Below are 14,582 nucleotides of genomic sequence, written 5' to 3'. Positions count from 1 at the left end.
CAACACAAAGAATAATGTGAACTGGCAGAATTGTTAGAGCTGCAGCAGATAGAATATTTCATGGTATTTGTTTTGACTCTGTGTGCTCTGAGTTCAAATTCTACTGTGGTCAACATTGGTACAAGGTCACAGTTTCTTTAGTGGTGAGTCAACTTAGCTGATCCTAGTAATATGGTTGATACTTACTTTATTGGTCCTGGAAAAGTGAAAGGCAAAACAATCTTATCAAGACTTGAACTCACCGTTTTAATAATGGTTTCGAATTTTGGTACTGGCCCAGCAGTTTTTGAGATGGGGTGATAGTCAATTACATTAACCCCAGTACTTGACTGGTACTTATTTTATTGAACCCCAAAAAGATGAAATACAAAATCTGCTCTAGCAGAATTTGAACTCAGAATCTATCCATTGTAATAGTTTCAAATTTTGGCACTGGACCAGCAGTTTTTGGGGGTGGGATGGGAGTCAATTACATCAGCACCAGTACTTGACTGGTATTTATTTTATTGACCCCAAAAAGATGAAATGCAGTTGACCTCAGAATTTGAACTTAGAACCTAAGGTAGGAAGATATGCTGCTAAGCATTTTGTCTAATGTGTTAATGATTCTACTAACTCACTGCCTTGCCTACCTTTTTAATAATAATAATAATAATAATAATAATAATAATTGTCCTTAACCCTTTTGTTACCATATTTAAAGATGCTCTGTGTTTCTTTCAATTAATTTTAAATACAACAAAGAATTTAGTAAAATAACTTAGTTATCATTAAGCTAGTGCTAGGAGCATAAATTGTGACTAAGGTTTGGTGGAAGATTTTAATTCAGAACTTGTGACAAGACATTTTTACTACAGAGCCAGAGCCGATTGCTGCCGGGTTGGTATCGAAAGGGCTAAAGTCAAAAATTTGGAAGGAAGGGTTAGTCAGTAGAGTTAATAGTACATTGGTTCTAGTATTTCTTTTTTTTTTTAAGCACTCTAGTACTTTTACCAACCCCCAGAAGGATGAAAGGCAAAGCTGATTTTGGGATGATTTGAATTTAGAATGTAAAGCAGAACAAATTCTAAATGGCATTTTGTTTTGACGAGCTAGTGATGCTACCTATCTGCTACCCTAATAATGGTAATTTTTAACAGTAGCACAAGACCAGAAATTTGGTGGAAAGGAACAGATGATTATATCAACACTAGTACTAATGGGTCTGAAGACACATGGCCTAGTGGTTAAGGTGTTGCACTAAATTTATAAGATTGTAGTTTCAATTTCTGAACTGATTGGTGCATTGTGTTCTTCAGCAAAACACTTCATTTCACATTGCTCCAGTCCACTCAGCTGTAAATGAATAACCTTGCGATGGATAAGCATTCCATTCAGTGGGGATTGTTGTGATCCCACTCACTTATACAACATGGAAACTGGCTAACTGGCCCTATGAGTTGTAGGACCCACGGCAGTAATGTCCAGGGACTTATTTGGTTTTAGTGCTGATTTGAACTTCACTTAAATGGCCCTGGAAAGATGGAAGGTAAGGTTAATTTCAGTGGAATGTAAAGAGCTAGGTGGTGGTGGGGGACCCCCCCCCCAAGCATTTTGGCTGATGTGTTTATTAATTCACTGCCACGAAGAGAAGTAATATTAATAAGCTTTTTTACTATTGATTACATCAACCCCAGTGCTCAACTAGTACTTTATTTATCCTGAAAGGTTGTAAGGTGAAGTTGACCATGGTGGAATTTGAACTCAGAATGTAAACACAGACAAAATGACAGTAAGCATTTTGTCTGGCATGCTGATGATTCTGCCAGCTTATCAAATAATAATAATGATGATGATGATGATGATAATAATAATAATGATAATGATATGCCCTGATGCTGTACCAGGCAGTGGCTTTCATAGCTTCTGATCTTAACTGATTGGAAGTGTTATCATGTACATTGTTTTGTCTTGGTGTAAAAGATGTGCTACAGCAAATATTCTGCTCAATACCAAAGATTTACTTGTTAGTTGGCTGACGATATGTACATCTCTAATTATAAGCAGAAGTAGTGGGAGAGTATCATAGCCATGTGTTAGGAATTCTCTGAGGTTGGAATAATACTCCTCTGGAAATATGGGTGAGCAAAGGGACTATTCAACCTGAAGAAAATTCTAACTCGTCCCCACCTGCAAAGTCATGTTATTTATCTTGATATGAGATCACTATGTTGCACACATATGGTTGTGATACATGTGCCTGGTGTACCCTTATCAGACGGGTAGTCATGATGGATATACTGGGCTTCATATATTTTACCCCAGTGTCATTTTGATGGCATGCACTGCTCTCTCACTAACAATAATGAGCACTCAGAGATTGCAAACCTCCACCAAGGCAACACCAATGTTCTCTCAGCTATGAGCTGGAGATGATTTTTAAAATGAGAATATCTGAAATAAACTCAACTGCTCTGACAAATGAGAATACTAAAAATGAACTGGAGCTCTCTCAAAAATTAAGTAAAAAAAAACAAAAACAAAAAAAAAAACGGAAAAATAACCCAGAATATATGATCCATTATATGATCAATCCCAAAATCTAGTCAGTTTGTGCCAGTCATGGGGCCAAGCATCCCTGAAAGTTTCATCCGAATCCATTCAGCAGTTCTTGAGATATCTTGTCCACAGACAGATAAACAAATGTAACTGAAAACAATACCTCCGGCTTCGCTAAGGTGGAGGTAATAATGACCTTTTCTACTATAGGTACAAGGTCCACTTATTTTATTTGCCATTAAAGGATGAAAGGTGCAGTTGATCATTATAGAATTAGAACTCAGATTGTAAAAAAAATTGACAGTAAGCATTTTATCTGACATGTTAACAATTCTGCCAGCTCGCCAAATAGTAATAATAATCCTTTCTATTATAGGCACAAGGCCTGAAATTTGGGGGAAGGGAGCTAGCGAATTACATTGACCCTAGTGCTTGAATGGTACTCATTCCCCAAATGATGAAAGGCAAAGTCAGCTTTAGTGGAATTTGATCTCAGAGCATGAAGAAGGATGGAAAATGCTGCTTAACATTTTTGCCTGGTGTGCTAATGATTCAGCCAGCTTGCCACCTTCAAAGCAGTACTAATAATAAAAATCATTTAATGTGCTTTATGTAACAAAACATCACAGAGAGAGAGAGAGGAAAGTAAGCAGTGGAATTATTGGAAAAAATACTTAGAATTTTAACACCTTCTGACAGGTGTTCAACTTTTTTTACATAGCTAATATCCTTGGGAAAGGTATGAATGCCACACAATGTTATTTCCTCAACCATTTATTCTTGAAAGATTGTGTGTTCATATAAAAAAAAATCAGTAATTCTCATGAAAGAAATGTTAGATACCAAACTTGTCTGTTATATTTCACTATATCTTTCTGATTGATGTGGAATCAGACTAAATGCCATTCAAATTGTGAAGATAATAATTCTTGATCTTAATTGTATTAAGATTACTTTCTGCTGAGGTTGGTTATGCCTTTCATCCTTTTTTGGGGTTAATAAATATCAGTTGAACACTAGGGTCGATATAATCAATTATCCCTCAACAGTGAAATGAGCCAAAGCCTGAAAACATTATTATTATTATTAATATTATTATTATTATTTTAATTGAGTGAGAGCGCAGTGCATGCCATCAAAGTGACAAAGCCCACCAGAACTACCTGTCTAGTAAAGGTACATCAGGCACATGCTTCATAACCATATGTGCACAACATGATGGTCTCGTACCAAGATAAACAGCACATGACCTTGCAGGTGGAGCCCAGTTAGAATTTTCTTCAGCTTGAGTAGCCCAGCCCACTCAAAAGGTTTCTGAACAAGGGTTGTTTAAGGATGTTGAACAAAATACCAATGTTTCCAGAGGTGTATTATTCAAACCCCAAAGAATTCCTCTCAGCACATAGCTATGATGCTACCCCACTACTTCTGCTCATGATCAGAGATGCACATATCGTCAGTCACTAAGGGACATGCTCAACTGGTTATGGTCAAACAACTGACAAGCAAACCTGTGATACTGCGTAGAATATTTGCTGTGGCCCATCTTTTATGCCAAGACAAAACATATACCTGATAAAACTTCCACTCAGTTAAGATCAGCAGCCATGAGTCACAACCTGGCACTGCATCAAGGCATGTTATTATTATTATTATTATTATTATTACCATCATCATCATCATTATTATTATTTCTTTTTATCACAGGTTTTGTTGGAATTCCTGGAGTTTTGCATTTGTACCATGCTGTCTGTTTTTTTTTTAAACTATCTAATACTTTCCTGATTATTCTGGCCATGCCAAGGAGCAAACCTTTTGTAACAGTTCTACTGGGCACTCTATTCCAATTTCCTTTATATCCCTTTTGATGCTTTCTGATACTGTCTTCAAGGACCCAACAATAATTGGCACTATCTTCACCTTCATTTTCCATAGCCAGGCTGTTTTGCACTTAAGAGACATGCAACATCAATTATATGTGGTGCATCTTGTCAACTAGCACCTGATCTGTTTGTATTGGGAAATCTCAGAGGATTTTGCTAGTCTCCAACTCTGCTGCTCTCTGCAGTTTGTGCTTATATCGTGTCTTGCCTCTCTCTCACTCCCACTTTTCACACAGTTTCCACTGTAGAAATTTTGCTACCAGATTGTCTCACTACGACTTGTAGTAGTTTTGGGCAAGCCTTGGGCATATTATTATTATTATTATAATTATTATTATTATTATCATCAGTATTATTATTATGATTATTATTATTGTTATGATTATTATTATTATTATTGAAGTGGCAAGTTGGCAGAATCATTAGTGCACTGGCCACAATGCCAGGTGACTTTGCCTTTCTTTCTTTTTGAGGTTGATAAATTAAGTACCAGCCAAGCACTGAAGTCATTATAATCGAATTGCCCCCAAACCCAAAATTTCTTCTCTATAGTAGAAGAGATTATTATTATTAAGTCAGCATGCTGGTGGAAATCATTAGCATACCAGACAAAGTGCTTAGTGGCACTTCGCCTGTCTTTACATTCCGAGTTCAAATTACACCAGGGTTGTCTTTGCTTGTCGTCCTTTTGGGTGTTAAAATAAGTAGCAGTTGAGTACTGTGGTCTGTATAATCAACTAGACACTTTACCAAAAATTACAGGCCTTGTGCCTATATTAGAAAAGATTATTATTAAAGTGGTCAGTTGACAGAATCTTTAAAATATTGGACAAAATGCTTAGTGGCATTTCTTTCAGCTGTTTACATTCTAAGCTCAAATCATGTTATGGTCAACTTTGCGTTTCATCTTTCCATAAACCGTAGTTGAATACTGAAGTTCATTGTAACTGACTAACTTTCTCCCACTAAAACTACTGGCTTTGTGCCGAAATATGAAATAATTTATAATATTATTCTGTGCATTCCTGTATTCTCATCTGTTTTGTCCATGTTACGCTTGGGTCAAGAGAGATAATAACTCAAATAGAGATGTATGTATTTTTGTGTGTGTGTGTGTGTATATATATATGTGCATGTATGAATGTACATGTGTATATATATATTTATAAATGAAAATAGCACTGACATCTCATTTTAACAAATATATTTACCAATTATTTGCCAATATCACATAAAAATATCTTGAAATACTAAAGAGTAAATTTATTCAATAAAATCGCCATTGGCTTCAACCATGGCCTCCAGATGACTTTGGAATCTCCTGCGACTCTTCTGGATGACATCCTTGTTTATGTTGGTGAATGCTGCCATAATCCTTGCCTTCAGTTCATCTTTCGTGTTACAAGGAGTTTTGTTGGTCTCTCCCTCAGCTGCGTCCCACACATAATAATCAAAGGGGTTCCAGTCTGGGGAGTTAGGTAGTCAGATGTTAGGGGTGATGGGGTCACAGAAATTGTCTGACAGCCATGACTGGGTTCTGCTCCTTGTGTGGTATAGTAAAGAGTCTTGTTGTCAGACATAGGGTCTTCCAGCAACCACTCTTTTGACCCAGTGCAGCACTATCTTCTCCAGGCACCTGACATAGGTCTCCGTGTTGAGTGTGAGGCCATGTGGGAAGATAAATGGAAGCATAACATTGCCATCACTAGTGATCATTCCAGATGCCATGATGTTGACTGGATGTTTGATTTTTATCACTCTTGGTACATGTCCTCAGATTGACATCCAAACATTTTGAAATGTTTGTATTGGCACTTCTGGTGCGAATGCCAAGCAGTACATCATGTCATTTCCAAATTTCTGGCAGAGTGAATTGCCTCATGGTGCTGTCTTTCTCACAGACAGTGCCCAACTGACCCTACTATATTGTGTAGTTGGTAAAATCAAAATCAAACAATGTACATGCGTGAAATTAAAAATAGCGGCAATTCACCCATCACACCCTGCACACACATATATATATATATATATATATGTATATATATATATATATATATGTATATATATATATATATATATATATATATATATATATATATAGATAGTAGAAGGTGAGAGAGCGGCAGGTAGGTAGCAATGAAAGGAGAAGGTCTCTATTACTCTACATTTGCGTGTTCAAATTGCAGGCACTGTTGGAATGTTGAACATAGTGTACAATGTGATGAAGATCTATAAATTTATGCATTAAAAGATGTATCGATAGATAGTAAAATTAAAGTGAAATAACTTTAGTGAGCAAATTGCTGTGGATGTTATACTTTCATCTTTTACATGTTCTTAACCAAAAGCTGTGGCCATGCTGTGGCACCAATATTCTTTTCTTGTTTTATTTGTTATTCGGTTTAAATACTTATCAGATATTATGAGAGCAGACAAATACAGAAAGGAATGTAGATATAGATATGATAGTTAATTAGATACATAGATAGGTATGTAAGTGAGTCTATAGATATATCAACTGATATGCAGATAGATATAGTAATTGGTATATAAACAGATATGAAACTGATCTGAACTGAAGTGAGAAGAAATGAAAAGAAACTAAAATAATCTTAGTTGGTAAATAACTTGGACTAAGCTTTGGCTGTGGTTGGGCAGTGTAAAGTGTAGTTTATGTATATATGAATGTTTATCATTTTAATTCATCTTTTATTTCCTTAAACTACAAAGCACATCATATCTGTCGAACATATTAAAAGATGGTAAATAAGCAATACCATCTAAGTTCATTTCCATAATATTTGAAAGTACAGTTTTGATTAATGGCGAAATTTTAAAAGAATGTTTTGAAATTCATTGCTTGCATTTAATATATTAATGTTTGCAAATATGCTGACTTACACCATGGAATTTCTATGGGTCCTGCTAGTTACAATTATTATTAGCATTATTATGATGGTAGATCAGCAGAATTGCTAGAGCATTGGTAAAAAATGCTTTGCAACATTTGTTCCGGGTTTTTACATGTTAAATTCAGGTGCCACCAAAGTCAACTTTACCTCTCATCTAGTCACACTTACCTCCCTCCCATTCTTGGTTCACTGCCTGTATCATCTCTTCTTGAGGGTCTTGCCTTGACAGCCCATCTCTACCATCTTACTTTCTACCCAGAGACTCCCTCTCACTCTTACATAAATGCAGAGTAGTCATGTATTTTCTCTAGAGCAAGACACCTTTTGTCCCTCACTAAGCTATCAAATAAACTCCTCATCTTAGTTAGAAGGACTTTCCCCTTCTTTCTTGTTTTGCAAGTTTCTTAGCAATCACTGTAGTGTCAGTGGTACATGAAAAGCTCTCAGTTTGCACTGTAAAGTGGTTGACATTAGGATGGGCATCGAGCCATAGTAACCATGTCAAAGCTGACATCAAGTACAATGCAGCTCTGTAGCTCATTGGATCTTGTCAAATTATCCAATCCATTCGAGCCTGGAAAATAGACACTAAATAATGATGATGACAGTGCTAATGGTAGTGATGATGATGTATATCTTCCCCAGTAATTTCTGTTCTTGTGCCTGTAATTAGAAGTAATTATCATTTGTATGATTGTTCTTTTATTCTTTCCCTGCTTTCAGTCATTGAACTGTGGCCATGCTAGGATACTGCCTTAAAGGGTTTAGTTGAAACATATCAACCTCAGTACTTATTTTGTATTGCGGGAATAATTATTCTATCCACCTCTTTTGCTGGAGTGCTAAGTTATGTTACGTAGGCAAACCGACACTAGTTGTCAAGCAGTGGGAGAGGGGCACAAATCCAACGATGATCTGTTTCAGATTTGTAACAATTACCTACATTAATTTCTTTGAGAAACAACTTGCTTTTCATAGAAAAATCAATTTTTAATTCATTGTTGGTGTCCTGGAATATAAAGGATGTAGATTTGGCTGTGTGGTAAGAAGTCTACTTCCCAATGACATGGTCCTGAGCTCAGTCTTATTGCATGGCACCTTGAGCCAGAGTCTTTTACTATAGCCTTGGCTCAACCAAATCCTTGTGAATGAATTTGGTAGAAGGAAACCTTAGAAAGGTTGTCATATATGTGTGGGTGTGTATACACACACACACACACACACGGTTGCTCCAGATGAACTGACGTTATTACCACTTTGTAACCCCAAGAGGACGACACCTCTAGTTGGTTATTGATGGAATCTGCACCTGGTATATATTGGAAACAGAGGAGTAAACCCCTACCATCTTCTAGCAACATTGATAATCAGCAAGAGGAGGAGTCCTCTTAGGGTTAAAAAATACTAGTAATGTTGGTTCATATGTGTGTGTGTGTGTGTGTGTGTGTGTGTGTATGTATATATATATGTGTGTGTGTGTATATATATATATATGTGTATATATATATTTATATATATATGTGTGTGTATATATATGTGTGTGTATATATATGTGTGTGTGTATATATATATGTGTATGTATGTATATATATGTATACATATGTATATGTATACATATATATAGTGAGAGTTTATGAAAAAAACTGAAGACGAAGACAGGTGGTGTACAAAACAAACAAATGTATTAGTATAAAGCCCAGGAACAGAAAAAGTCTTTTATGTTTCGAGCCTATGCTCTTCTACAGAAAGTGACACAGAAAAAACAAAGAGAGATACATATATGTATACATACATATATATATATACACACACACACATATATATATATACATATATATATATATATATATATATACCTACACACACACACCCTATATATATATATATATATATATTATATATATATATATATATATATATATATATATATATATATATATATATAATGTACATACACCTGTTCATATGCTCTAATTAGACAACATATTGACACACTTGACATCATCTTGGTAGGTGACTGAACCAGGGATGACAAAAAGGATGGAGAAAGCATCCAGGACCCAATGGTCGCTCAGAAGAGCAAGACGAAAAACACAACTGAGAGACTTGCTAGCAAGGGAAACAATGGCAGTTGTCCAGCCCCCAACATGCCTGAAGACCAAAGAGATGTGATGGCCGAAAAAGGAAAGCACCTTAAAGCCGACATAACAAAAGCTGCTGAAGGCAATGAAAAGCAAGAGGTAAAAGAAAAGAAAAAGAAAACAACAAAAACTGTTCAGACAAACAGAAGAGCTCCAGGAAGAGCCACAGAAGTTTCAATGGAAAAGCAGGAGCATCTGCAAATTTTACCTGCACGGAAACTGGTGGCATGGCGACAATAGTGCAAACTGTCGTTTTGCACATCAGAGGCCCTGCCAAAATTGCATGAGCCCAAGACAACAATCCCTCCTATGGAGAGGACAAAAAGAAAAAGTAAGATACCAAAGAAGTAAAAATGGCACACTGTCTACTCCCGAAAGACGGTATGTGGATGTAGTGCATGGTCCAAAAAGGATACTTCATGGCCCAACAAATGGCCAGCTTCACCCAGATGTAAGAAGGGCAGCAGCTGAACAGTAATCTTTTTTGTGCATGGCACAAAAAATTGTCCAGCAGCTGACGTGGCTACAAACACAAAGTTGTAACTATACCTACCCCCACACAAGGCCACTACCAACAGATGCAAGATGGCCACCACAAACACGAACACACATCACAAAAATATTTCTACTAAACATAGGAGGGCTGTTGCGCGGCAACTATAAAAGGAAAATCTCGGATCACAACATAATAGAGCTGTCTATATATGGACCAAAAGCCCCCACAGATGCACATCCTATATGAAGCATCTACAATCTCTCCAAACTAAACTTTCATAGAGCAAACTGGAAGTTGATTAAGAAAGAGATCCTCAAACAGGATTAGCCTACATGTCTTTCCACACCAGACATTGACATGAAGCACAAACGTTTCATGTCCATAATACAAGCCATATGTGACAAATATGTCTCATTGTGCAGGGCCAGCATACACAAAAACAGGATCCCTTGGGAAAGGAAGATTTTTATGAGACGACAGACAAGGATTGTGAACCGCTTGATCAAGCACACCAAAAGTGGTGAGAAGTCTTGCCTCAAGAGAATGCTAATGGAAATTGAGAAAAGTCTGCATCAGTCACATGAAAAAGAGAGAGCAGATAAAGAAGCTTGGGTAATAGAAAATATCAAGTCAAACCCTAAAGCCTTCTTTAAGTTTGCCAAGGAGACGGCTGCAGTGTGCCAGAGATAGGACCTCTCTTCCAAAAATATGGTTCCCTCACAGGAAATCCAATGAGGATAAGTGAAATACTGAATGAACAGTTCCAAAGTGTGTTCACTACACCTTTAAGACACAGACAAGATAAACAAACCAGAAGAATTCTTTGCCACTTTACCTGTAGCCAAAGAAGCAAAAATTGAGTACATCAACGTTGAAGATGATGATATCACACTAGCCATAGATAAGATTGACACAAACTCAGCTGCTGGACCTGATGGATTTCCAGCGATCCTTCTCAAATCGTGCAAATGAGCTCTTGCAAAACCGCTGCAGCTTCTTTTTCAGAGCTTTCTTGCAAGTGGTAAGCTCCCAGTCAAATTGAAAGAAGGGATAATATGCCCTATCCATAAGGGAGGAAGCAGAGCAGATGCTAAAAGTTATAGGCCTATCTCACTGACCTCACACATCAGCAAAGTCATGGAACATATATGTATGTATGCATATGTATATGTATGTGTATATACATATGTATATATGTATGTATGCATATATATGTATGTACATATGTATATATGTATGTATGCATATATATATATGTATGTGTATAAGTATGTATATATGTATGTATGCTATGTATGTATATATATGTATGTGTGTATGTATATACACATGTATAAATGTATGTATGCATGTGTATGTATATATGTATGTATATATGTGTGTAGATATGTGTGTGTATATGTTTGTATATATGTATATATATATATATGTGTGTGTATGTATATATGTATATGTGTTCTGATGGTTTTCTAGTAGTGTGGCACTTTTTTTCTAATGGTGTAAATTTTTTCTTTTTTTGCTTGTGTGTATGCTGGTATACACACACACACACACACACACACACACACACATATGCATGGTCACATGCATTCATGAATACAAAAGTAAAAAAATAATATTTTTTTAAATGCCTATTCTCTTACCACAGTACAAGTGGTAGTATTTCTTACCTTCTTCCTTTTCATATCTCATTAGCAGACTTGTACAATTCTACTAATTTTACTCTAAATACGTAATTAATTTCATAGTCATCTCGCTCACTCACTCACCAACTTTCTATAATTTTTTTCCCACTCACTCTACTGTGTCGGCAAAACAGCGATGCAACTTGTGTGAATATTTCGACACTTTTACCAAACTTTCTCCTTCTCTCGTCACCACCTCTCCCTCCCCACATGCCTCCTTCATTTCTGATTGCTGTGGTGATGATAACATATTGTATTGCAGCAGCCTAGTCTGCTTGCATTGCACCCCACTTTCTATATGCATACATGCACACACCGTTTTCTTTCCATGTGGGCCAGTGGAAATTGTTTGGTAGATTTGTAGAAGTTTGAGTTATTAGATTTACCTGTGCACCTATTTGGGTAACTTGTTGCAGCAAATTAGACTAAGCTAGTCAGTCCATCAGGTGTGTGTGTGTGTGGTTTTGGGTGGCTTATTCAGGTTTAATTAAAAAAAGCTCAGTAGCATGGTAACAGCACTGACAACCAAGAATCAATAATTTTTGTCTTATCAAAATTCAGGTATACGAACAAAAACAGATGATGATAATGATAATAATAATAATTATAATAATAATAATTATAATAATAATAATAATAATAATAATAATAATGTAAATATTAATAATAGTAATGATAATAATAATAATAATGTAAATATTAATAATAGTAATAATAATAATAATAATGTAAATATTAATAATAGTAATGATAATAATAATAATGTAAATATTAATAATAGTAATAATAATAATAATATAAATATTAATAATAGTAATAATAAAAAATGATGATATTGATGATAATAACAACAGCAATAAATCAAAATTTTATAAAAAGATTTAGATTGAGAACTTTTTAACAATAAGGTTATTAAAAAGTGTTATAAAAACTTACTACTTTGTCCTGTGTCAAATATTTTGTGTGTCTGCTTCACTTGCATGCTGCTGTTGGTGTTGCTGGTGTTGTTGTTGCTGCTGCTGGTGTTGTTGTTGTTGGTGTTGTTGCTGTTGCTGCTGATTTTGTTCCTGATCTTCGTGTTTCTATGTGCAGCAGCAGCAGCAACAGCTGCTGCTGGTTTTTGCTAGGTGGCGTTGTCTGTTGGTTTAGTTGCTAGCACCGAAGTCTTTTTGGTGTGTCCATGGAATATACTGACATTGAATTTGGCTGTGGAAGCGGTGTTGGTGTTACTGACTGTGTTGGCGGCGGTGGTGTTGGTGTCGGTTGATGATAATGGTGTTTGTTGTTATTGCTCGCTATCTGCAAACAATAAGGAATTCTCATTCTGGTGTGTAATTTCCAAGTCGTTTTGTTTTTGTTTTGATTGTGATTGTGAGTGTGTGTGTGTGTGTGTGAGAGAGAGAGAGAGAGAGATAGAGAGAGAGAGATAGCGAGAAAGAGAGAGAAAGTGTGTGTATGTGAGTGTGTGTGTGTGTGCACGCATGCAATTTTGTTTGTGTTGTGTGTCTGGGTGTGTGTGGGTGTGTTTAATTTATTTTCAACCTACATAGTTTTGTTTTAAAATGATATAAATACTTTTTCATACATTCACATCCATACACACACACACACTGTCACAGACATACACATTACATATATATGTATATATATACATGTGTACATATATTTCTTCTATCATATATATATAAACGGATAGTTAATCTGAACATACATATATCTACATTTGAGTGAGAGAGAGAGAGTGTGTGTGTGTGTGTGTGTGTTTGTATTTATTTATATATACATATATATATATGAGTTTCACCACATCGTAGCATTATGGTAGCATTGCTCTGCAAAGACAATGCATCTACAGCTATAACAACCCCGACAACAACAACAACTACCACGACCACCACAATAACAACAACACCAACAATATCAACAACTACGACAACAACAACAACAACTGCTGCTACTTCTGCTGATGCTGTTAAAATGACAACCTTTAAGTCACTATTTGTGGACTGCTTACCTTTTTACAAATGGCACTACCAACTTTTTTCTCGGCACAAATACGAATTGATGGTAAGTACACTATTGTGATTTTGTCCTGCCTCCCTGTGAAAGTCAGTGGAGAGGAACTTGGGTGGTTTGTTGTCACAACATAGTGTTCTTGTAGTTTTGCCTTTTTGTTCTTCTTTTCCCTTTTTCTTCCATTCTTTATCGTTTTTTCCTTCTTACGCAACACATTTAGTAAATTTTGTTGTATATGTATGTTTGTGGGAGTGTGTGTGTGTATACATTTATGTATATAAGTGTGTGCGTATGTATGCCTGCACACACACACACATATATGTGTGTGTGTGTGTTTATGTATATGTATGTATATTTTTGGATGTATATGCATGCGCGTGTCTGTATACACACATACATTCACATGTATGTGTTATTGTGTTATATGTAAAAGGCTCTGAGATTATCCATGTTAAATTGTCCGTTGGTCACTATTTTCCTTCAAATCTATGCTTCCAATGTGTCTATATAGTTGAGTGATTATGTCATTGCCTGCCACTCTCTCCTCCTCCCTGACACCTCTCTTCCGTTTCAAGCTACTTTGCTACTAAAAAAAAAAAAAAAAAAAAAGAAAAAATGAAAACAGAAGGAAACCCACTCAACCATTCACCCATCCACCCACAACTGTCACAAAGTAGAACATTTAAAAAAGGTTAAAAAAAAAAAGAGAATGCCTAACTCAGAACACATCCCCCACTCCTTAATAACAACCATGTACTTATTTAATCTACAAGCCAGCAAACAAGCCTCTACGCAGTCACTTGACCTGCTGATACTAGTAGTCAAATCCTATGCACCTAAAATTAAGTCCCTGTGTTTTCCAAACCAAAAGAAAACATATAGAATCATTTTGTCATGGAAGATGGACATTG

The 14,582-nt window shown here is 36.0% G+C and overlaps 1 protein-coding gene across 3 annotated transcripts in view; it reads left to right on the top strand.

Annotated features, from left to right (window-relative positions):
- Positions 1-14,582, top strand: part of LOC115209103 (F-box/LRR-repeat protein 20-like) — a 405,157-nt gene that overhangs the window by 289,211 nt on the left and 101,364 nt on the right. The window contains exon 1 of one of the 3 annotated variants that reach the window (XM_029777227.2): positions 13,437-13,722. The exons of the other annotated variants lie outside the window; for them this stretch is intronic. Within the exon in view, the coding sequence (XP_029633087.1) occupies positions 13,474-13,722 (249 nt within the window). The 5' untranslated portion in view covers positions 13,437-13,473. Of the gene's footprint in view, positions 1-13,436; positions 13,723-14,582 lie in introns of those variants that run through there. 3 annotated transcript variants of the gene reach the window in all.

The sequence above is a fragment of the Octopus sinensis genome, linkage group LG3, assembly GCF_006345805.1.
Source record: "Octopus sinensis linkage group LG3, ASM634580v1, whole genome shotgun sequence".
In the NCBI taxonomy this organism is placed as follows: Eukaryota; Metazoa; Mollusca; class Cephalopoda; order Octopoda; family Octopodidae; genus Octopus; species Octopus sinensis.
This window is presented reverse-complemented; position numbering and strand designations above follow the sequence as displayed.